At 50.9% G+C, this 25,096-nt stretch overlaps 1 protein-coding gene across 4 annotated transcripts in view; it reads right to left on the minus strand.

Annotated features, from left to right (window-relative positions):
- Window positions 1-25,096, minus strand: part of RTTN (rotatin) — a 1,165,399-nt gene that overhangs the window by 431,980 nt on the left and 708,323 nt on the right. For all 4 annotated transcript variants that reach the window (XR_014961587.1, XM_085605903.1, XM_085605904.1 and 1 more), the window contains exon 28: window positions 12,612-12,766. Coding sequence is in view for 3 of the 4 variants with exons in the window: in XM_085605903.1 (XP_085462029.1) it covers window positions 12,612-12,766 (155 nt within the window). In the remaining variant the exon portion in view is untranslated. The remainder of the gene's footprint in view (window positions 1-12,611; window positions 12,767-25,096) is intronic.

Here is a 25,096-nt window from a genome sequence, read left to right on the forward strand (position 1 = left end):
GACTGTCCGCACGCACGTTCAGCACCCCGGCCAGATTTGCCATCAGACAAATCTGATGGTCCTGAGCCCAGGACCATAGACGCAGGGCCTCTCTGCAGAGACAAAGAGACCCCACTCCTCCCTGTTTGTTTATATACCACATCGCGGTAGTGTTGTCCGTCAGGACTTGAACAGACTGACCGCGAAGGGAAGGGAGGAAGGCCTTGAGCGCCAAACGTATCGCCTGCAATTCCAGAAGGTTGATGTGAAGCAACCTTTCCTCTGGATACCAAAGACCCTTGATCTCCAGATCCCCCAGATGAGCACCCCACCCTAAGGTGGATGCATCCGTTATCACTGTGGCCACCGATGGAGGAAGATGGAAAGGCTTTCCTTGAGACAGATTGCCCTCCATGCCCCACCAAGATAGATCCGCCGCAGCTTCTCTGGAGATCCTCACAGACTCCCTGAGATCTCCCTTGTGCTGATACCACTGCTTGCGGAGGCACCACTGGAGCGCCCTCATGTGCCAGCGTGCATGGTTGACCAACAGAATGCAAGAAGCAAACAGACCGAGCAGGCGAAGGACCTTCAGGACCGGAACAACCGCTCTGTTGTAAAATAAAGGAATCATTTCCTGTATGTCGAGAATCCTTTGAGGAGGAGGGAATGCTCGACAAACAGTAGTGTCCAGTACCGCACCTATGAACAGGTTGCGCTGAGAGGGCACCAGGTGAGATTTGGGCACATTTATCGAAACACCCAAGTTGTACAACAGTTGAGTTGTATCCCGCAGATGATGCAGCACCTTCTCTGGAGACTCCGCCTTGATCAGCCAGTCGTCCAGATAGGGGAAAACCGAGACCCCTGACCTTCTGAGATGGGCTGCCACCACTGCCATCACCTTCGTGAAGACCCAAGGTGCAGAAGTAAGACCAAACGGGAGGACCGCAAACTGATAATGTTGCGACCCTACCGTGAAACGGAGATACTTTCTGTGCGACTTCAGGATTGGGATGTGAAAATACGCATCCTGCAAGTCGAAGGACACCATCCAGTCCTCCTGATTCAGCGCTTGAAGAACCTGAGCAAGGGTGAGCATCTTGAACTTCTCTTGTTTTAGATAAAGATTCAAGATCCTGAGGTCCAATATCGGACGCAATCTGCCGTCCTTTTTCAGAATCAGGAAATACCGGGAGTAGCATCCCTGACCCCTCTCCTGCTCTGGAACCACCTCTATCGCACCTTTCTGAAACAACTTCAGGACTTCCTCCTGCAGGAGAAGTCGGTGGTCCTCCGAGCAAGCCCCTTGGCAAGGAGGGTAATTTGGAGGGAATTCCCGAAAGGGAAGGGCATACCCATTTTCCGCAAGATCTAGAACCCAGAGATCTGTAGTTACAGATTCCCAATCTTGTAGAAAATGGGTAAGCCGGCCCCCCACAGGACCAGCATGATCCGGAATGGCGGATCTAGGGCTGTTTTGCGGTGGTGGGAGGGGCTGAGGAAGAGGAGGAAGAGAGCTGACGGCCACGTGTGCGACCCCTGATTCTTCCTCTGTAACCTCTCGACGAGGAACCTTGCTGCTGCTGCTGTTGCTGCTGCTGAGTCTGCCTATAGGTTCGAAAAGATGTCCTTCCAAAACCTCTGTACCTCTTAAAAGACCCTCTCGACTGAGACTGGAGTCCCAAAGATTTAGCAGTTGCCTTGCTCTCTTTGAATCTTTCCAGAGCAGCATCTGCCTTTTTTCCAAACAGGCCAGACCCATCAAACGGTAGATCCAATAGGGTTGCTTGCACATCTTGAGAGAACTCCGAAGTTCTCAACCAAGCACTTCTTCTAGTTGCAACAGACGACCCCATGATCCTTGCAACAGAATCTGCAGTGTCCAGCCCACTTTGGATCACTTGCCGCGCAGCCGCCTGAGCATCAGCCAAGATGTCGTTAAAACCAGATCTATCCTCATCAGGTAGCTTCGGCACCAGCTTCTTAGCCGAATCCATCAGCGCATGTACATAGCGTCCCAAAAGACATGTGGCGTTAGTCAATTTCAAAGCCATGCTGGCTGATGAAAACACCTTCTTTGCCGACTGGTCCAGCCTTTTTGCCTCTCTGTCCCCAGGGACCTGTGGAAAAGCTCCTTTAGACTTCCCAGAACAAGCCGCCTGAATTACCAAGCTCTCAGGCGATGGATGAGACGACAAAAATTCTGGATCCCCTGGGGCCGCTCTGTATCTCCTAGCGATAGTCTTAGACACCGCAGGAGCAGAAAAAGGTTTGCGCCACACCTCCAACACAGGTTCTACAATGGCCTCATTAAATGGAAGCAAAGGCTCTGATACCGCTGTGGGAGAATGCAAGACTTCAGTCAAGATGTTCGACTTAAACTCCGTTGTTGGAAGTTGGAGATCAAGCAACTCCGCAGCTCTACTTATGACTGCATGGTAGGGTGCAACGTCCTTGGATGGCTCATCTGATGGCGGAGTAATCTCCCACTCAGGAGACAGGTCCAAGCCACTAGCCTCCTTAAGCTCGTCAAAAACCTCATCCGACTCCACCAATTCTCCATCTTCCGCTTCCTCCTGAAGGTATCTCTGCTCCTCAACAATCCTTTGTGTCTCCCTTCTCGAGCGAATTCGAATCCTCGGCGTCGGCGGCGCCGTAATCGACTCCGACGGCGGCGACCGCGGATCCGGCGGAGCCATCGGCGTCGAACGAGGTCGAGCCGGAGCCGGCGAGGATGGAAGCGGCGTCGACGTTCTCGGAGCCGGAGGATTCCAAGACGGCGTCGCTGGATAAAATGGATAGAAAGGGGCCTGAGGATACACTTGCAGCACCCCTAAGTTAAATGCCAAAGGACCCGTCGGATCCGCAGGTGCACCAGGGACATACATGGCACGAGCAAATACCCCATACATCGCATTTAAGTAATGCGAGGGGTCCTGACCTGGCCCAGGGAAAGCAGGATACTGGCCAGGCCCCACCGGACTCGGGCCAACCGGCGCCGACAGTGGAATCAACGGCGTTGCAGGCTCACCCGGGGCTTGAAGATCTTCCGGGGCCGGAGATGGAGCCGGAGACGGAACCGGAGCCGGAGATGGAACCGGCGTCTGAGTCCGGGCTGGAACTGGCGAAGCCGGAGACAAAGAGACCACCGGAGATGAAGGACCAGCAGGCGAACCCGGCACAGGAGAAGGAGAAACAGAGTCCCTTCGACGCCGAGAAGGTGACTTCGGCTTCGGCGCCGTGCTCTTATCTGAATGGTGCCGAGAGGAGTGTCTTCTCTTTTTCTTGTGCTTCTTAGCTCGAGAAGCATGCCCCGAAGTCGACTTCGACGCCGACCTCGACCGAGACCTCGATCTCGATCTCCTTCTCCCTCTCTTGTCCTTCTTCATTCTGGCAATAAAGAGCTTTGCCTCCCGTTCCTTCAGAGCCTTCGTGCTCATCTTTCGGCAGCTGGTACAGCCATCCACGTCGTGGTCCGAGGATAAACACCACACACAGTCCTCATGTGGGTCAGTGATGGACATATGCTTGCCACACTCCCGGCAAGGCTTAAACCCAGACTTCTTTGTCGACATCTTCAAAGAAGACAGGAAAAACAATGAAAATACACAAAGTATCAACGACGCTAACAACAGCGATTCCCGAAATCCGTTGGCTTCGACGGCGCGGAAAAAAGGGAACTGACGTCATCACGCCGACGAGGTCTTCTTATGGAGCCGGTGACGTCAGCGGAGTCGCGAGCGGAGCCGTGTCTCTGTGACGTCGTTGTCGACCCCATCGGCGTGGACTGCTACAAAAGTTTCCGAATGTTGCTGGCGCAGGGGATATTCACAAGGTGAGGAATCCACTGGCAGATGTATCCATCAGAAATTATGTTTACTGTATTGACATTTCTTTTCCCCCCTAAAATGAAATAAAAAGATGTTTAAAAACTGTGGGTTTGTTCTCATTATCACCCTGTCCTTGTGTAGTTGTAGGTAAGGTTCCTGCACTGTCAGGGCCTGCAGTTCAGCAATTCTCCAGAGAAGCGTGATGGCCTTCAAGAAGGCAGTTTTAAGGGATAGATATCTGAGTTCAATATTGGACATTGGTTCAGAGGGTATTTTCATGAACTATGTTATTACTAGGATTAGGTTCCACTTAGGCATTGGAGCTGATCTCATTGGCACTATTCTCTTTGCAACCCTGTCTGAGAATTACCCTGCTGTAACTGTCAACACTTATTAAGCACCCGAATTAATTTACAGCACTGGCATTACAGGATGCATGGTGTTCTAGGGAGAGCAGAACACACGTTGAGAAGCACCCTGCTTAAGTTGGCATCAACAACCTCCAGTAAATACAGAAGTTGTACAAATCCAATGCGTACATAGCCGAGGGCTTTCTAGTACTAAAGTTAAATATGTAAATTTGCAGTGAAAACCATTGGACAAGTTTGAATACTCACTGTAATGGCATGGGTGTAGACCACCGTCGAGGGGCGTGGCCAGCAAGCAAGCATGGCGGACGTGGCTCACTGAAGCTCCGCACTGCATCCCTCCATTATCCTGTTTTTCACCCCGCATCCCACCCATCCGCCCACAACTGCGGTGGGGAAGCGCTGGCGCCTGGCTCCGGTGCCGACCAAGACCACCTACAGTGCAGCGCCCAGCGCATAGACCCTGATAAAACCCGAGGTATGATCTGAGGCCTAACTGGGGGCGTGATCGGCGTGGGCCTCAGGCCGCGGCTCGTTGAGGCACCCTGCAACGGCCCGGGGAAGTTGAAGGCTGCACACCTGCTCCTATGACAGCCCTCTGGGCTTTGTGCCGCCGCTGCTGGTGATTGGGCGCTGGGCCTCCGCCTCACGGCCCGGGTTCTGGTGGTGCCAGAGCAGAGGACCCAGTCTAAACTGTGCGATCCCGGAGCCCTGAGGCCGACTTGACTGCAGGGCGGCATTGCGGCATAGGTGGCTGCCTGGACTCAATCTTCAGAGGACTCTGCGGCAGCGTGCCCCTGGATCTTTGGCGGCGGTGGCCGCACCGGGCGCAATCCTCCGAGGGCCGGAGGACCGAGGTCTGCTGTGCCCGATATTGCTGCCCCTGGCTGGGGCGCGGTGCGTCAATGCAACGACGTTGACACGCCAGTATTAGCGGTATGTGCAGGCGGTGAGCTGTGGGACTGCCTGGACTGCGATGGCCCGCCTGCCGTTTGAAGTGACACGCAGGGAGCTCCCGCAGGCGATTTGATAAGGTGGGCCCAACGCGGTTGCTAGAGAAGGGGACAAGTGAGGCCTAGCAGGAGAAAGGGGAACCACGAGGACGCTGCCGCGCAGAAGACCCGGGTTTGCAGCGGTGTTTTCCCTGTTGCTGGCACCGACGCCATAGCCCTGTTGGCCTGGACCCACCTGGGGGAGGGCCCTCTCAGTGGGAGCAATCACCGTCCTGCCTTTCTGCAGACCAGGCCAGATCGACAGTGCTGCTGCGGACCCCTGCCCGTGAATCTAGTAGAGCCCAGCTGAAGTTCAGGAGTCCCTGTAAGGTAAGCCCTGAGTGCCAGTGGTGGAAGACAATCAGACCACTCTCACCCGAGGGGGTGAAATCAAGTGTTTATCACCGCAGAGCGATCACTGAAGTCGCATAAGTTGCCACAGCGGTGGCCGTTGAGGAGCTGCGAGAGCCCAGACCCTGCGGCTTGCAAGTTGGTGCAGAATAGATGCTGCCCCGCACAGACCTGGTCATGGGGGCACGGTCGATGTGGTTTGCTGCATAGGGAACTGCAGTAACAAGTCTGGATTAATTTGAGCGCAGTGCCAGCTGTGACGACTCGGGGCCTGCGCTCTCCTTTCGCTTGCCCCTTCCTAAAGACGACTTGTTACAGCTGGCCAGCTGAGGTAAATACGCAAGATCTGCACCATCCCTTCGGGAGCACAGCATTGGATCACCAACACAACCAGCTGTGAGCTTGCACTGTCTGGGGAGTGCACAGGGAGGTGGATCAAAAAGGGCCCCTCGCTTAACTGTAGGCTGCCCACCTCAACACTAAACCCATCTGCAGAGAACTGGCGCTGAGGATATTTGGGATGCGACCCGTTCCCTTCACCTCGTTGCTGCAGTACTGGGGGTGGACTGCGACAGGACCGACACAACGTGGGCCTTCTAAGTCCATCACACACCGCGCAGAACACGAGTAGCGCCGCGTCATGCAAAGATGCTGACTGTTGCTCCCACTGCGGCACATACAGCTCCCTGAACCTACTGTGCGCCCACGCTCTGCCCCGATACCTGCTGCTGTGTTGTCGCTCAGTACTCAAGATCAATGCTCTCAGCACAGAAGCTGGCAATGGGCCGTTTCCGCAACACTACGCAGCAGAATGCAGCGCGAGCTACTAATCTGGACCTACAAAGTGTTGTTGCTGGTGCATCTGGTGATACTCCGAATGCCGCACTAGCGACAAAGCTGGACTCGGCGCTGGCGGTGGTTGAAAGACTTGGAACCCCGCTGGAGGAGAGGCGAACGTCGCTTGAGGCATGTATAGACGAAGTGGCGTCAGATTTCACTCTCTTAAAAGTGGATCACTATAAACTGGCGGAGAAGGTGCATCTGCAAGCCCAGCCAATATCCGACCTGAAACCTGTCACCCACAGTCATGCAGCGGCTCTGCAGGATGTCCTGGACCGAGTACACGCCCTGGAGGACAGAATCGACGATGCGGAAGGGCGTTCCCGCCGCAACAATGTCTGCGTGGTGGGCTTTCCGGAGGGAGTGGAAGGCCAGTTCCCAGAACACTATGTGGAGCGTTGGCTGCAGGGCTTCCTACCCCCGGGAGCACTATCGCTGCAATTTGTATGGGAAAGGGCCCATCGCGTGCCGGCCCAGGGGTCCGACTGAGGCCTTTTCTTTTCAAACTTTTGAACTATAGGGACAGGGACACAGTCCTACGTGAAATACGCAAGCTCCCCGACCTGCTGGTCAATGGCAACTCGATCAAGGTATTTCCGGAATACATTTCACAGGTGCAGAGGCGGCGCAGAACTTTCACGGCGGTGAAATGCCTGTTGCGGGAACTGGAGCTCCCATATTCCCTGCTGTTCCCAGCCAGACTGAGGGTGCTAGCGAATGGCACTACCCGCTTCTTCGAGTCACCAGATGAGGCGTGTGACTGGTTGGAATACGAGGATCTGACGCCGTGGGAAACTAAGGAGATCGGGAGGCATGCCCCTGGCGACAGTGGCGCCGCGACCGGAGCAGAGTGAGGAGGAGCGCCGAAGCGCTCTGGAAGCTGTTGCAACGCTGGGCTCTCAGACACACCGCGAAACTCGCGAAATCAGCTCTTCCGGCTCGTCTAACCCCACACCGGGGGATTTGGATGGGGTGATACTGCCAGATGTCACCCCGCAGACTGCTGATGACATTATCTGAAGTGTCCTCTGCCGCCCGGAGTGACGGGGGGAAGACGCAGAGAAGAAACTGTGCAAGCAAGTACAAATTGCTGTGCCGCTGCAAACTGCTGATGTTGTCGCTTTTCTTTTTCCCTATCTGTTATCGCTGCACATCACGTCGCCCCTAACCACGCCTGCCTCACATATACGCGCTTTCCACTGGTCGATGTGCATAGGATACATGACGCAGATTTACATAGTCACATGGAATGTGCGTGGTCTGCACACCCGGTCACGTAGATACTCGGTTTATGCATACCTCCGGCGCAAGGCTACTGACATAGCTCTACTTCAAGAGACGCACGACTCACGTAGAACTGGGGTGCTTACGGCGAAGATGGAGAGGCCAGGTGCATGGCACCAGCTACTCAGCGCATGCACGCGGCGCGCTTATCTGGGTCAGAGCAGGGGTCCCATTTGCAAGTGATGAGGTTCTCGTTGACCCAGAGGGCCGATACACGCTAGTAAGCGGGCGGCTAAATGGCCTATCAGTCCTCCTTATTTCTGAATGTTAATCAGTCTTCCTACTTAGAAACCCTCTGCCAGACCCTAGCTGGCTGGAGCAGAATTCCTTGGCTTCTGGGGCGGGGGGGACTTTAACTCGGTGCTCAGCGTAGAGTTGGACAGATCCTTCCCGCCCCTTACTAGGACCACAGCAGTGTAACGCGCAGGCTCTCAGGGATTGGCTCACCCACTGGGTGCTATCAGATTTATGGCAGGCTAATAATCCCGATGCCCGGGTCTACTCACACTACTCGGCGGTTCACAGACTGCATGTATGCCTGGATAGAATAGTGGGGTCCCCTGTGCTACTCCCCTTAGTCCGCCGCATTGAATATCTAGGCCACTCACACCCGGACCATAATCCCCAAGTGCTTCAATTTGCATGGGAGCCTGAACGCCCTCCTGCTCCCACATGGAGACTCCAAACAGCGGCACTAGAGGACTCCCCATTCCGATCCTCTCTGGGCACGGCGATCCTAGAATTCTTTGAGCTCAATGAGGGTACAGCAGGGGACACACTGGTGGAATGGGACGCCTTTAAAGTTACGTGGGGGCATCGCATGGGTGTGTCCTGGAACATACAGAAGACATTGGCCTCTGACCTGAACGCAATTGAAAAACGACTCCTGCAGCATGAGGCGAGGGGAGGGGGCGGCGGGGACGGGCAGCAGCCAGAGACACTACGTACACAGCACACTGACTTATTGGAGTGCCTCCGCTGTCACAATTATGCGGCACACACCGCCCGCATGCATTCCACAGCTGACCGTACAGGCCACCTCCTGGCTTGGCTGATCCACCAAGAACATGCCGGGAAACCAATCGCGGCCTTACGAGATGAGGCGGGACGCATGACATATGCGCAAAACAACATTCACGCCGCCTTGACGCAACACTACACTCGACTGTATCAGAGTCAAGGTTAGCAGGGTACACACACCCTCCAGTCCTTCCTGGGCCAAGCCCAGTTACCAGAGGCATCACCAGCGCAAAATGAACTCCTGGGCGAACAGGTCTCGCCAGAGGAGATCAGGGCAGCAATTGCATCCCTAGCCACAGGGAAAACCCTGGCCCCAGATGGGCTCCCGGTGGAATTCTACAAAGCGTACCAAGTGTCGCTGGTGCCGAGGCTCCACGTCCTCTACGTTGCGAGGCCCACCTTATATCCCTGCCTAAGCCCGACAGAGATCCAACTGATATGAGCTCATACCGGCCCCTCGCCCTGCTCAACACCAACTACAAGGTTCTAGCGAAGCTCCTAGCCGATAGCCTGGCGCGAGTGGTCCCCACCCTTGCACACTCAAACCAAAATGGCTTTGTTCCGTCCCGAAGCACCTCCCTCAATCTGCGGTGGTTTTTCTGTATAGCAACTTACTCCACCCACGAATGGCCAAGGGCGGGCTGCCTCATTCTAGATCTTGAGAAAGCTTTCGATTCTCTTGAATGGGGATATATGTTCGCGACCCTCAAGAGATATAAGCTTGACCCTGTTTTCCTGCAGCTGACCCGTCTACTGTATGCCGGCCCAGAGGTGAGGGTAATGGTGGGTCCATATATCTCAGGCGTGATTCCAGTGCTACGTGGAAGGAGACAGGGCTGACCCCTGTCCCCCCTTCTTTTCGCGCTGGCGATGGAGCCACTAGCCGAGGCGTTGAGAACGCAGTTGCAGGATGGTATACCGCTGGGCGATGGCAAACACAAAGTGTCACTATATGCGGACGATCTGTTGGTCTACTTAAGAGACGTCCACCAGGTGCCTGGGCGTCTGGCCCTCATCCTGGAGGAATTTGCGTCCATCTCAGGGCTAAAAGTGAACATGGCCAAATCTAAGCTATACGCCTTTCGAGAGGGATGTCATGACCCAGAGGTGATGCTAAGCGGCACACGTGTGCAGTGGTGCGAGGACACATTTCCTTACCTGGGCATACGGGTATACTGCCAGCCGATGGACCTTTTTGATGGTAACTGTGGCAGGGCGCTGACAGCAGTGAAATCCCAGATGCTGCGCTGGAGCACACTTCCCCTCGCAGTGGTGGGCAGAATGGCGCTGGTAAAAATGGTAGCCCTCCCACGATTCCTGTACTACTTTGCCAATCTGCTCACCTATGTGCCCGTGTCCTTCTTCACAACGCTGGAGAAAACGGTCAGAGATTTCATCTGGGGTCCTAGCCGACATAGAGTATCGATAAAAAAGCTTTACTTACCTACTAACCAGGGGGGTCTGGCGATGACTAATTTTGAGCATTATTACCTAGCGTCACAGTTGCAGTGGGTTGCCCGATGGATGGTGGACCACCAGCGGGACGACACGGCAACCATGCGCCCAGCTTACACACTATCCCAGTTACATGCGTTGTTCCATCCTGGCGCTCAGGTGTGACCCCCGGAGCCCCAACTACTAAATGTGGCCTATCGGTGCTACCGTAGAAGCCTCTACTTAACTCGGGGCATGACACCCAAAGCTCCTGCGCTCCCACTTGACGGTACCCCTAGAGGACAGACAACACTCGCGAGTGCCGAACTGCAACGCTGGCACGAAGCCAGGATACAAAAGCTAGGAGATCTATATGGTGATGGCGTTCTCATCCCTTATGCCACACTGGTGGAAAGAGACGGACTCCCTGCAAGGCAGTTCCTCCTACACAGATCTCTGATTGCCACGCTCACGCTGCGGTGGGGAGACATGGCAGTAGAGCCTCAAATGCACTTAACTGTGCAATACTTACATGTCATAGGGCGGGGCAAACACCTGACGCGATGGTTTGCGGCCTCACTGCGCCTGCACGCTGCTTTCAGTTTGAACTCTCTCCAACAAAAGTGGGAGCATGACGGAGGCCGTCAATTCTTGGACAAGGAGTGGGAGAAGGTGCTTGCCCGCCCAGTCCAGATACCCCGAAATGCTCGCTTTAGGCAGATACAACACTATATCACACAGCGCACGTACCTCACGCCAGCCAATATCAACAGATACTTCCACCGCATAGACTCAGTCTGCCCCAGGTGCGCTGCTATAGGCGCAGACCTGGTACATATGCTGTGGGGCTGCCCCAGCCTCAGTGAGTATTGGAAAGGGGTGGCGGAGTTACTCCGTGCCTGCAATGATAGTGAACTACTCTTTGACTGGCCCACTTATTTGCTACACATGTTTTGTAGAACCCGTAACACTAAAATCACTTCTAGATTCCTTGACCTGGGCATTGTGGCAGCAAAACGGTTGATCACAAAGCGGTGAGAAGCATCAGACCCCCCGCACACCCACGCTTGGAGACGCTCTGTACTAGCATGGGCTAGAGCTGAAAGTGTGGCGATACATCGTGATGAAGTTGCAGGCCTCAGGAAAATACCTATTTCTACGTACTGGGACGCAATTCTGGAAATGTTTCAGGGGGACATGGACAGGCTAGTCCAACCCACACTGCTGCCTGACCCGATGGAGTAGACCTGCGCAAGCGTCCATCACCTTCCTACTACCTAAAGGCACCAGGCTAGTTTTCCCTGTATGGGTACTGATATTTCAATCTGAGTGCCCGCCGCGCGAGCGGGAACACACGAGGTGACACTCACATGCCAATAGTTACAGACACACGACTTCCCTCCAACTCAGCCCCAAGTTCCGTTACCTACCCCCCAGTTACTTTCGACCGGTTGGTACACCATACACGCTGCAGCGCCATTAACCTCGACACGTTATCCGCTATACGACTTACACGAGGAGAGACTAATAGACTATGTATGTTGAGATCGGCTGACCGTGGCAAATTAATAACTCCTGCCTGGACATAATGGCTACCGTTTCGATACATGTGTGAAAATACCCAGTTGTAATACATGTCATGCAGCTTATGTTATTGGTGCATGCTGCAGCGCAATGTCATGCTATATGATGATACCACTGTAAACCTCAATAAAATCAATTAAAAAATTTCTTTTTTTTTTTAAAAATGGGTGTAAACCACCGTCCCAGTTGACGACATCTTTATTCATTTACTGATCAATCAACAATCTACTATCTTTTACCCCTGCAGAAAATCTGTTAAACGTGTATTTTCCACATATGTACCCATTTGCAGGTGTTTATTAAGAATGCACAAAATAATTTTTTCATGAAAGGTGAAAATTACATAGGAGAGCACAATTTCATAGAATTCCGTCACTGTTATAGCTTTTCAACATGGACGTAAGGTCCTACCTCATGGTCAAAAGCAATGCAAGATGCTAGCAGGCGTCTAGTTCAAGAAGGAAATGTTTTCTACAAGATATTTTCTAAACTACTCTCCCCTGGGCAAAAATTAATTAACACTTCATGCCCAGGCTTAACTTATAAGCCTGCAGGTCCTGAATTTAGGAATCTGGAAATGCTGCAGATAAGACTTCATATGCACTTTTTTGAATAACTGTGCAAAAATGAGAATTGTGAATAGCCACCAGAAAGCTCTGTTTAAGCAAAACAAATGATATACAGCTTGAGTGGCTACACTGCAAAACAGGATAACATAATTGCGAAAATATTAACACCTTTGGAAATAAGCATGTATTCTATTGGTTGATGTATCCTAGCTGATAACCTATAATAGACTTCTAATTAACAACACTTAAAATAGATATGGGAGTTCGGGACAAGTCATTGACTCAGTAGGGGAAAATGGACGGGACACTATTATAAAAAATAAATAAAAAATAAAATAAAAAGAGACCACCACATACCTGTCTGTCACAGACATGAAGCTTGACAATAGGGTATTGAAAAACAACACAAGTTGTTTTTGAAGATAGTGTCTTACTGCAATCTGTGCATCATCAGACTCATTTTTACCCTGGGATTCGCTCTGCTTCAGCAAATCTAGAAGTGGATTTGGGTTCTGAAAATAAATAGAAACAAGGAAACTTTTCAATCATGTCAGAGCACATAATGAAGTTTGCATTCTGAAAACTGATGAAACACAAAACTACTTAAACAGATGTGGAAGAACAGTGGAATTTTCACAAAGAATCTGGCATATGAATAAGAAACAATCTACCCGTCTACTACTCATACTTCAACAAAAGTGAAATCAGGCTTGTGGGACCTGGACCTCTCTGCAGGGTCACCCCCAAACATTTTTCCTTACCCTCCAATTTTTGCTGATTTAGTTTTTGCTAGCCTTAGGACTGTGCACTTTAACACTGCTCATCAGTGCTAAAGAGCTTGTGCTCCCTCCCTAAAATGTGGTAGAGTTGACTTATACCCAATTTGCATATTCAATTTACTTGTAAGACCCTAGTAAAGTGGTACTACGTGCTACCAGGGCCTGTAAATGTAATTTTACTAGTGAGCCTGCAGCACTCATTGTGCCACCCACTTAAGTAGCACTTTAAACATGTCTCAGCCCTGCCATTGCAACCTGTGTGTGCAGTTTTAAACTGCCATTTCAACATGGAAAATAAACCTTTTGCCAGGTCAAAACATCCCTTTTTAATACTTGTAAATCACCCGTACGATAGGCCCTAAACAGCCCACAGGGCAGGGAGCAATGTATTTAAAACGTAGGACATGGAACTTTAAGTTTTAGATGACCTGGTAGTGAAAAACTCTTAAATTCGATTTTCCCTACTGCAAGGCCTACCTGTCCCATAAATTAACATGGGAGTTACCTTATTACATTTAATAAGCTGTCATTTCTAAATGGGAACAGATAATCAGTTCATGTTTGGTTTCTTTGGAATTGTAATGAGAAATCCTCTCTTATAGTAAAGTCGGATTTAAATTTACAATTTTGAAATTGCCACTTTTAGAAAATTGGCATTTACGTGCCTTAGCCATTTATTGCCTGTAGTCTGTCCCTGGGTCCCATGACTGGGTGTAACCGACGGTTTGGCTTTGTGTATTCCTCCTAGACAGCCACATACAATAGAGGGCTTAGGTGTGCCTAGATGGGTCATCAATGGCAGGATTCGAGGGCAGAGCTGGCCCAGCCCTATTTACACTTGGATACGCTGTGTCCTGTTTCCACACAAAGGACTGCATACCCCCAGTAGTTAGTCTGGAGCCAGGACAGGGAAGGCAGGATACCCGGGGACTTGAAAGGAAAACCTATAGGAGCTTCTCAGACACCCACTCTTCGGTACACTTCTGGTCCTGTGTACTCTGCCAGGAGGAAGGACTGCTGGAAGGGCTTCTACTCTGCTGGACTGCTGCTCTGCTTCACCCTTGACTTTCTGCCCTGCTATCCTCTTGCCTAGGAGTGGTGAAATGGATCTGCAACTTCATTTTGAACCATGGGCTACCAGAATGGCTCAAAAGGCTAGTCTGCTGGCCTCCTGATCTGAGCCTCAGGGACATAAAAGGCTCTTCAACATCCTGCACCAGCCCCTGGACCCAGCTGAAGTGATTTCTTGATCCTCAAGTGGTGCCCCTCAGGTCTTGGACTCTTGGTGTGGCTGAGAGCTGTAGTTAAGTGTTTGGGCTCTTCGCAACCTTGAATGGACCAACACACACCAAGACCTTGCAATCCGCATCACGATTCAGCACAAAGCTCTGGTACGCCGCCTCTTTGTGCTACAGCAGCGACCGCACGCGGGGACCACCAACGCAAAACTCCAGCAACGATCGTCCTTGACTCCTCGCCTGCTCTTCACGTTACTCCAGCAGTCTCCCACAATACTCTCCCTCCTCATTGAGGCCACCTGCCACCGCGAACAGGACTCTTGGTGCTGACTTGAGAAGCTAAACTCCAGCAGGACTAATCTGGTTGCTGTCGCCGACCTTCTCTCCATCGCGTCCAGCCTGAACTTGTGACTTTAACCTGGCCCAGCGCGACCAGATATCTACATAATCCATATAATTTAAATAAGGGGTCAACCTGTATTTCTGCACACCATGCATCAAACTTCCCCCAACTTCAGGCATATACCCTCTTAGTGGAGGGACGCCTGACTACCAAGATGACATTACAGACTTCGAGCAGAAGGTCGAAAGCTGTCAACTGTCTCCACTCAATTGCCATGAATGAAGGCAGAGCGTTAACAGGTTTGGGTGGAGAACCCTCTCCACTCCAGAAGAGGCAGTCTGATCAGAGGACTGAGGGCCATGCTCAACAACTTGGGATACCAAACTCTGAGTCCAGTCTGGAGAAACAAGGGTAACGTGGGCCTGGTCATCCATGATCTTCTTAGGAACTCCGGGCAGGAGTGGTATGGGAGAAAAAGCGTACAGAAGACCTGAGCTCCACTCAAGACGAAAAGCGGCTCTGAGCGAGAGCCTCCATGGAAATTCCAGCACGCAAAACTGCTGATGTGCGTTTTCAGCAGTGGCAACCAGATCGAACCAAGGCTCTCTCTACTGCTGGAAAAGATCTTGCACCACCTCCAGATGCCATTCATGATCTGCTAGGCATCTTCAGCTGAGTTTGTCCTCCCTGGCGTTCATAGAGCCCGCCATGTGTTGAACCACCAAGGATATCCCCTGATGTTCAAGCCATGTCCAGAGGTGCAGGGCCTCTTGACAAAGGGTGCATGACCCCACCCTGCCCTGCTTGTTGCAGTACCACATGGCAGCGGTGTTGTCTGTGAACACCTGCACTAGCCTTTCCTTGATGCAGGATAGAAAGGCTTTCAATACCAGCAAGATCGCTCGGAGCTCCAACAGATTGATGTGGAGTCCAAATTCCGCCAAAGGCCAGAGGCCTCTGATCTCCACCTCTCCCAGTTGGCCACCCTATCCCAGCAGTAACGCACCTGTAATTACTGTCAGATCTGGTTGGCAAGGGGGAAGTGTCTGCCGCTGAACCAAACGCGGGTTGCTAACCACCCCTGCAGAGCTTTTGCAGAGATTCCCTTGATTCTGCACCCACTGGAATTTCAGGTCCCACTGCAGAGCCTGCATATGCCAGATGGAATGTGTCACAAGTAGGAGGCCATGAAGCCCAGCAGCCTTAGAGTCAGTCTCCCCGAAACTCAGGATAGAGGCTGAAACATCAGTAACATAGCCTGAATATCCTGGACTCTACGTTTGGGAGGATAAGCCCAAAATTGCAATATGTCCATAACAGCTCCAATGAAAGGGAGCTTCTGAGAGCGGTGCAGGTGTGACTTCAGCACATTGATAGTGAACACCAGCGAGCATGTGGTCTGCCATAGTCTGGAGGTGTGACACGACTGCCTGGGGCGAGCCCGCCTTCACCAGCCAGTGGTTGAGCTAGAGAAAGAGTGGCACCACTGATCTTCGCGGAGGATCTGCAACCACCCCCATCACCTTGGCAAACACCCGGGGGTTGCTGATAAGGCTAAAAGGGAACACGGAAAACTGAAAGTCTTCGTGGCCCACTGTGAACCACAGGTAAGGCCTGTGGGAAGGCTTGACAGGAATGTGGAAGTATGCATTCTACAAGTCCAGAGCTACCATCCTGTCAACAGGATTTGAATTTCTCCTTGTTCAGGAAGACAGGGTGGAGTTCTAGGCTAGGACGATGGTCTTTGTCCTTCTTTGGCACCAGAATGTAGTGGGAATAACAAACGCGACTTACTTCTGGAGTCGTCACCCCCTCTATGACTATCTTGGCCAAGTGAGCCGCCACTTCCTGGCAGAGTAAGGAGAGATGGTCCTCCATCAGCTTGTTGTATGTGGGTGGCATGGGTGGAGGGGTATGCATGAAAGGGAAGGAGTAGCCCCTTCGGACTATCTGGAGAACTCAGGAGTCAGATGTCATTCACCTCCAGCGGTGCAGGTAATGGCATATTCTGCCTCCCATTGGTTGGCATTCATGGCTGATGGGCAAACTAAAGAAGCTTGGAGGCTGTAGCTGCCGGGGGGGAGGGAGGGTGATGGACTGGCCCGTACTCTGGCTGCACGTCCCATTGTGTCTGTGGGTAATGCGTCCTCAGCCACGCAGAGGCTATGGAGCAGCTTGCGTGCGGTGGTGGGTACGGGGGGGGTAAAGGCACAGATGGAAGCCCGTTCCCTGGCTACGAAAGCAGCCAAAGGCGGAGTGGGGTTGACGAGGGGTCAACGAAAAGCCCAAGAACCTGGCCATATCTCTTTTATCTTTGAAGCGCATCAGCGCCGAGTCCACCTTGTCTCTGAAGAGATGGGAGCCGTCAAAGGGCATGTCCATAAGCAAAGCTTGACATCCCCTGAAAAGCCAGTCCTCCTCAGCCATGTCTAGTGAGTTGGTCATGTTCATCTCACATCAGATCATGACCTTAGCTGCGACTCTCCTGTCTGCCATAGCTTGGGAGATTAGGACCTGTGTCTCCTCTGGGACCATAGGCAGCACCAGCACAACTAAATCCCAAAGGAAATGGGAGTAACAGCCCAAAAGACATGGGTGCTCACTGACCACAATGCCAGGCTGGTGGAAGAAAACATTTTCTTGCTCAAGCCTCTTTTGATTCTCTATCCTGTGGGGTGTTAGGGAATGTACCAGGATTTACAAGGAAAGTGGAGGCTTGGACCACCAAGCTATTCAGGGTTAGGGTGATGGGTGAGGAAACTGGTGTTCCCTGGGGCGGGGAGATTGCGGCAGGCTTTTGTTCTGTTCAAAAGAGCCACTGTGCAGGGCTTCTACCAGGACATAAGGGCTTCATTAAATAGGGGAAGCGGGTCTGCAAGGGTAACTACCGGCTCAAGCACCTATGTCAAGATGTTATTCTTGACTGTCACCGACTGCAATCTCTGCTGCCTTCCTCACAACCACAGCAAAGGAGGCTCCCCCCTTCATAGCCACGGAAGGAGGAGAGACCAAGCTAGTGTCTGGGGAGGTGTCCAAGTCCACTGGTGTTAGAATTGGGAATCTCTAGTTGGCACAGGTATGCACTTGCGACAAGCAGGGACTCTCAATTCCAAGTCAGGATAAGGGGATCACCCTTTCAAATAACCCCTGCTCACCCTCTAGGTAGTGTGGCGCAAGCAGTCAAGACTATTCTCAGGGCGTCATAGGTTAAGCATTTGTGAACACATACAGTAATACAATGACACACCCCAAATGGACACCAGTCAAGGTTGTATCAAAAATAGGTTTCTTTATAGAAGGCTTAGCACAAGACCAGAATAACGAATAAAATGACCACAGTATTATTTCAAAGTTCAATGTTCTTGTAGAAAGGATTAAAATACAAAAATTGGCTTCTTTTACTCAATTCTGCTTCTTTTCAGGCTTTGTATGGTTCGTACCTGGGTGTGCGACTCGTCCGGATTAAAAACAAGGAAAGTACGAGTCAAACAATCGGTGCGGACTCCGGGGTCCGTAACATGTACGCTGCGGTGCGAACAGAACAAAGTACCTTAAGTTCGTGGGGTCCGCGACGGACAGTGCGGGACAAGTTGATGGGTCCGGGTCGTAGTTCGGCAGCGTATTCAGATGCTGGTCGGGTCGCGGCGTCGGGACATGGCGTTGGTACGGGACCTTCAGGGATACGTGCGGATGGCCCGGATCAGCTTGCAGAGTCTGTGGCGTTCGGCGTTCGAGCCGTAACTTCGGTGCGGATGGGCGGCGACACTTCTGAGGATCAGCGTACTGCGGCTTCTCGGCTCTAAGTACGGCACGGTGCAGTACGTTAGCAGCGTACGGACCGTACCTGCGGGACGATGGAGCTCGGGTCCGGCATACAGGGTTCGGCAGCCAGTGTTGTACGTCTCGAATCGGCGGGGAAGGTTAGGTGCGATGCGGCCGGGAGGGATACGGCGCGTACTAACGCTTTTGGATCAGCGTAGACGCACGGTGCCGGGCGGCAAAGGCACGGCTTTGCGGCGGATGGGGTACGAGGCGTACTGGGGCCAAATCCAGCGGGAAACAAGCACAAATTGTCCAGGCAACTCAATTTTGGAAGGCAGATGAGTCCAATGGTCCTGGGACTCAGTTCAGGGGGCAAGCTCTTCTTCCAAGCCCTTGGAGATTGTTGAAAAACAAAGTGCAAACTCTTTTCCTCCCCTTTCTCAGCAAGGCACCAACTGCAGGCCAATCCCCCAGGTCAGGGAAAGTTACTACTTCAGCTTCTTCCAGGTCCTTCTAGTCAGGCAGAGTTTCTTCGTGGTTCAATCAGGATCAGATTTCTTAGGAGCAGGGCTCCTCCATTTATACCCAGTTTCTTTTGTCTTTACAGGCCAGGGGGGCCTTTGCATAATCCCAGTCCAGTTCTTTTCAGTGAAGATTACTTTGTTGTTGGGACTCTGGCTTCTTCTTTCAGCAGGCAGGGCAGAGACATCAGACGCTCCCCAGGGGGTGGAGCCAGCATTGTGGTGGCAGAGCACTGCCCTATTCAGAGTCAAGGTGCACTCCTCCCACCCATCCTGGTGTAATCTCCCTATTCACCACCTGGCAGCCCCAGCCTGTCTCCTGGAACTTCCCAGCCCTGTCACTCAAGCTACACACAAAGAAGATAGCCCTCCCCTCCAGAGGCGGACTGAAATGGTTAGGCACGCAAAGGCTAACTTTCTAAAAGTAGCATTTGCAAACCCAGGATATTAAAATAACCTTTGCTAAAAGATGTATTTTATTATTCTGAGTTCAGGCATAATAAACATGAATTTCTACCATGCTTCCTGAGCCTGCTAGGATTATAGAGTGTTATAATCTAGCAGCCCATTCTGGCCTATGGAGAGCAGGTAGCCTTACAATAGTGAAAAACGAAAATGGCTGTAATTCACTATTAGGACATGCCACACACCTCAGTGCATGTCCTACCTTATCCTTACAATGCACCCTGCCCTAGGGCCTACCATAGGGGTGACTAATATGAAGGTAAGGGAAGGTTTAGGGACTGGCAAGTGGGGACACTTGCCCAGTCAGCATGACAGTACCAGACTGCATGCAGGTTCTGCAATGGCAGACCTTAGACACATTTTACCAGGCTGCTTCTGTGGGTGGCACAACCAGTGCTGCAAGCCCACTAGCAGCATTTGGATATACAAGCCCTTGGCACTTCTGGTGCACTCCACTAGGGACTGATAGTAAACCAAATAAGCCAAACATGGAAGTCCATTCACATAATACACTTTACCATAGGGAGAGCATCTGCACCTTAGCACTGATCAGCAGTGGGAAGGTGCCCAGAGTCATAAAACAGCCAACACCAGGTCAGAAAAAATATAGGAGGAAGGCCAAAAGTTTAGGGATGACCCTGCAAAAAGGGCAAGGTCCAACAACTGGCAACTGCCAAATCCTCGAAACAGTCCATATTGGGGTCTAGGGGCTGGTAATCCTCAGGACCAAGTGGTCCCTCCCAATATTTCCCAATTCCTAGCCCATAGGAATAGGGCTCAGGCCTGGAGGGAATGGCTCCCGTTGGCTCCGTGTTCGAGTCTGGGATAGAATGGGAGGTAAATTCCAGCAAAGGGCAACAGTGGCGCAGGGAGCTTCAACAAAGGAACCGACGCTGAGAAATATCAAGGTGGCTTGACCAAAGCTGGTCTGGATCCATCTGAGAGTCTAAGGGGCCCGACAAGTGCCAAGTACCGACCCGCCAATGGAGAACCAATACGCGTCACTCCTGATCCCACGGGACCCGAAGGTGCACCAGAAGGGAGGGGCGCCCAAATATGAAGTGCATGGCCTCATAAAATTCTCAGAGTTAGACGGGGTTGTTTCGGCTCGCGAAAACTCGGGTAGGTGCGGAGACGGCATAGGTGCAGGCTCACCCGCGGAGCCAGGCCTCAGGCGGCAATGCTCCCTTGTCTCGTCAGATGACTTTGATGGACAGGGGGAGGTCGAAGACCTCTTTGACTTCACACTCTTCTTTTTGTGGGACAAAGATCAATGGCTCTGTGACCAATTCCAGGCCGCCCTTCTTCTTGACCGGGATAGAGACCGCTGCGGTGTCGCACGTCGAGTAGCAAGGAGCTTGAGGGATCGCTCTCTCAAGGCCTTTGGGTTCACAGCAGGACAATCAACGCAGGTCTTGGCCTTGTGGTCGTGCTGAAACATCAGAGACAGACGATGAGCGCCCATCACCGACATTTGCCAGTGACAAGTGCCACAAGGCTGGAATCCAGCCTTCCTATTAGACATCCCTGCCACAGCAGGAGACAAATCTTAAAACACTTCGACAAAATGCCGAAAAAGAGCAGTCAAACAGTCACTGAGACTAGCACTCTCCAGAGGTGCACTGACTGGCATGGAAAGCTGGAAAGAAAAATTAAAGGGTTAGTATTAAGGCAAAAACTGAGTTTTTTTTGTGTGCATTGGTGTGATATTTGAAAGATCAACAAATAATAAATTATTGTAATACACAAATAATTGTCACTGAAACAAGTCTTGTGCTTGAAATTTTACTATATGGTTCCGCTTCTTCATCACAGTTGTTAATATTTGATAGGCTTGTTTGGAAAGGAAAACATTTTAACCCGTAACAATCGATTTGCAGCCACCAGTGCTGCAGATTAAAAAACAATGCACACTCCCTACCATTTAGTGCTTTAAGCTCACTAAAGTGAGGTAATAACTTAATAAGAAATGCTATCTTTGAGGATAGAAATTGCAGCAAGCAGCAATGTGGTGTCTCAAGGGGGGTACCTTAAATCTATTGAGAGCAACATTAACATCCCAAGAGGGAACTGGGATCAGTCTAAAAGATGACCTTTTTAAGGCCTTTCATGAATGCTTTGAAAACTGGAATTTTAAAAGTTGAGTGGCGTATTTGGGTATGAGGCAAATGTTGATTCTAAGAAATTGGGTTGAGGGGGTAGAAACCATACTCTAGCAACAACACAATCCTGGTCAGGGTGAACCACAAAAGTCACTATATTAACCTGTGCTTAACCCTGCAATAGCCTGGCACAATATCAGTCAGGCTTAACTTAGTGGCACTGTGTAAAGTATTTATGCAGCAGACAAACTGTAATAAAGTAAAGAGACAAGAAAATCCAACAACAATTTAGGAAACTATAGAGAAATCTAATACATAAAATGATACTAAAATGAATTAAATCCAATCAGTATAATCAGAGTTTTTAATTTTTAAAGTTTTAAGTGTAAGATAGAGCCTAAAAGCTAAAAAAACATTAAAAAGTTAAGTACGACCACGATGGAGTACGGTTCGGCTACATAACGATTGGTTGGGCCTGGTCTCTGCTAGCCTTCAGACTTTTTTGGGAGAGAAATTCCGTGCAAAAAGTCCAGGAGAAGGTAGAATTCAGTGGGGCAAGGCAACAAGCAGTGTCTGAGGAGGAGGAGTTGTCACCGGGGAGCGCTGGACGAGGTCTCGATGAAGCAGTCAACGATAAAAGGAGTGGGAGAAGCTGGATTTCTAGGCCAAGGAGCGCGTCTTTGCCGATCGAGAACCTGTTGCCATTGAGCCATGTGAAGATTTCACCTTCGGACTACAGCATCTTTTTGGAAGTTGAAAACCTCTGGTGGGACAAAGTTTCAAGCAGTAGCTGAAGAGGGCTCCATTAGGTTAGATACTCTTGTTCAGAGGTCCTGCTGAGCAGGATTTTTGACGCAGATAGCAGGAGCTACAGTGAAGTCAGATCGACCTTTGAAGCACCTTGGGCGGATCGGCTGGCAGGTAGGACCCGGTCTTCTGTTGGCTCATCTGCCACTTTTTGGTTAAAATGACCGGCTCATTAAGATGGAAATCAGATGGCACTTTGGGGATAAAGTCTGGATTGGTGCGGAGGAAGACAGAGTCCTTGGTAAATTGAAGAAAAGGCGGTTTAGTAGTAAAAGCCTGTATGTCACTGACTCAACGTGAAGAAGTGAGAGCCAACAGAAGCGAAGCCTTCCAAGTAACGAATTTGAGATCGACCTTATGGATTGGCTCAAATGGGGGCTTCATGAGTTGTGTCAATACAACATTTAAGTGCCAAGGAGGAGGCGGTTGACTAATTGGGGGCAACATTCGAAAAAGGCCCTCAAAGAACTGCTGAATTAATCTGGAGGAGTAAAGAGAGGTGGAACCATTCTGTCGCAATCTTGAGATTGCTGCCAGAAAAACTTTAAGAGTAGAATGCGAGAGGCCTGATTTTGCTAGATGTAAAAAGAAAGGCAAAAGTTGATCTGGTGTAGAATGAACAGGGTGTACTTGAGCAGCGTCACACCACAGACACAACCGTTTCCATTTGAGTTTGTATGTCTTCACAGTGGAGGCTGCCCTAGCCTTAGCAAGAATCTCTCTGCAGTCTGAAGGAATGTTTAAGTTGGCAAACTTATAGTGCTCAGGTTCCATGCCGCTAAACGATGAGATGCCGGATCAGGATGACAAACCTGTCCCTGATCCATTGTCAGAAGATCCGGAAGTGGGCGGATTAGAATCGGGTCGCACTGCGACAGGAGCAGAAGTTCCGTAAACCATATTTGTCAAGGGGAGCTATTAACAGAATGCGGCAAGGTTATCTCCTCATTTTCCGAAGAACCCTGGGGACCAGAGGAATCGGCCGAAAAGCATAGGCATATATTTTTGACCAGTTCATCAAAAAAGCATTCTCGCACAACTCTGGTTGGGGAAGCCAACTTGCGTAGAACGGGCATTTGCGGTTCAGATTGGTTGCGAACATATCCAGATTCGGGGGGTCCCAAAACCGAAAGATGCGATCCAGTGTGGGTAGATGTAATTCCAATTTGTAGTTGGAAGAGGTTGACCTGCTCAGAGAGTCCATTAGAATGTTGGACGCTCCCGGAACATGCACTGCCGTCAGAGTGATTTGATGCTGGATTGCCCAGTCCCAGATTTGTTGAGCCTGAAGGGATAGCAAAATAGACCGTGTGCCCCCTTGTTTGTTTATATAGTGCATGCATGTTGTGTTGTCCGTCCGGATCAACACCGAAGCTCCCAGGATGATGGTACGAAAAACCTTTTGCGCCAGAAAAATGGCAAGTAACTCCAGAAGGTTGATGTGCTAAGTCCTTTGGTGGGTATCCCACCGTCCTTTGACTGTGAGGCCCTGAAGGTGCGCTCCCCACCCTTCGAGAGATGCGTCTGTTGTGAGAATGAAACTTGGGGTGTCCATCAGAAACGGACAACCTGAAGAGACGTTTGTTTCGAGAGTCCACCAGAACAGAGCCGTTTTCATCCGAGATGTGACCTGCATCATATCGTTGAAGGATCCTGAAACTTGAGCCCATTGTTTTTCGAGTTCCTCCTGGATGGGTCTCATTTTTAGGCAGCAGTGAGGGACTAGGGGAATGCAAGAGGACAACATCCCTAGGAAAGACTTAATCTGCCAAACAGTAACGGACCTTTTTAACCGGAGGGGGGTTGCTGGGTTGCAAAGGCGTTGACGCCTTTCGTGTGATACAAAGGCTTTTGCCAGTTTGGTGTCTAGGATGGCCCCCAAGAACGTCCTGAGCTGAGCAGGAACAAATTGAGACTTTTCCAGGTGGAACGTAAGGCCCAGAGACTGGAAGAGGGACCTGAAAAATAGAGTGTGTCGGGATGCCAGTTTGAACGACTGTGCCTTTAGAAGGCGGTCGTCGAGATAGGGAAAAATTTGTACTCCTTGTAGTCGAAGATAAGCTGCCACTGGTGCCAGGACCTTGGTAAACACTCGGGGCGCAGAACGAAGGCCAAATGGAAGGACCTTAAATTGGAAATCTCTCGAAGCCACTCTGAATCAAGGGAATTTTCTGTGTCTGGGCAGGATCGGGACATGAAAATAGGCATCTACGAGGTCCAGTGTGGTCATGTACTCATCCTGGAATAGTAAAGGAAGCACCTCCTGAATAGACAACATTTGGAATGTTTACTTTTTGAGGTATTGGTTTAGGAAGCGTAGGTCTAGAATGGTGCGACATTCTCCCGACTTTTTCTGTATAAGGAAGAACCTCGAATAGAATCCTCCCCTTTGTAGTTTCGGAACCATTTCGATCACACCTTTTCTTAACAAGATTGTGAGTTAACCTAAAAGTTACTTCAGATGGGCAGGAGGAGGTCCTCTGGGTGGAGAATTGGGAGGGATCTTTACGAACTCTAAAGTGTGCCCCCTGCGCACAATATCCAGAACCCATTAGTTAGGTAGTAATCAGTGACCATTTGGACTAGGATCGGGAGTTTCGACCTCCAACCTTTGAGAGGGTGGAAGGTATCAAGGATGGCAGATGGAAAAAGTCATTGTTTCTTAGAGGAATCCCTTCCTCTATAAGAGGATTTACCTCTGTACTGTCTGTAAGATGCCGCCGGCGGTTGTCTGTACGATTGTCGGTTCTGGGAGGAGTAACGTTGTTGGCTTTGAAAAGAGTTGTACTGTCGGTACTGATTGGAACCACCCCGAAAGGAACAGG

The sequence above is a fragment of the Triturus cristatus genome, chromosome 5_1 (genome assembly GCF_964204655.1).
Source record: "Triturus cristatus chromosome 5_1, aTriCri1.1, whole genome shotgun sequence".
Classification (NCBI taxonomy): domain Eukaryota; kingdom Metazoa; phylum Chordata; class Amphibia; order Caudata; family Salamandridae; genus Triturus; species Triturus cristatus.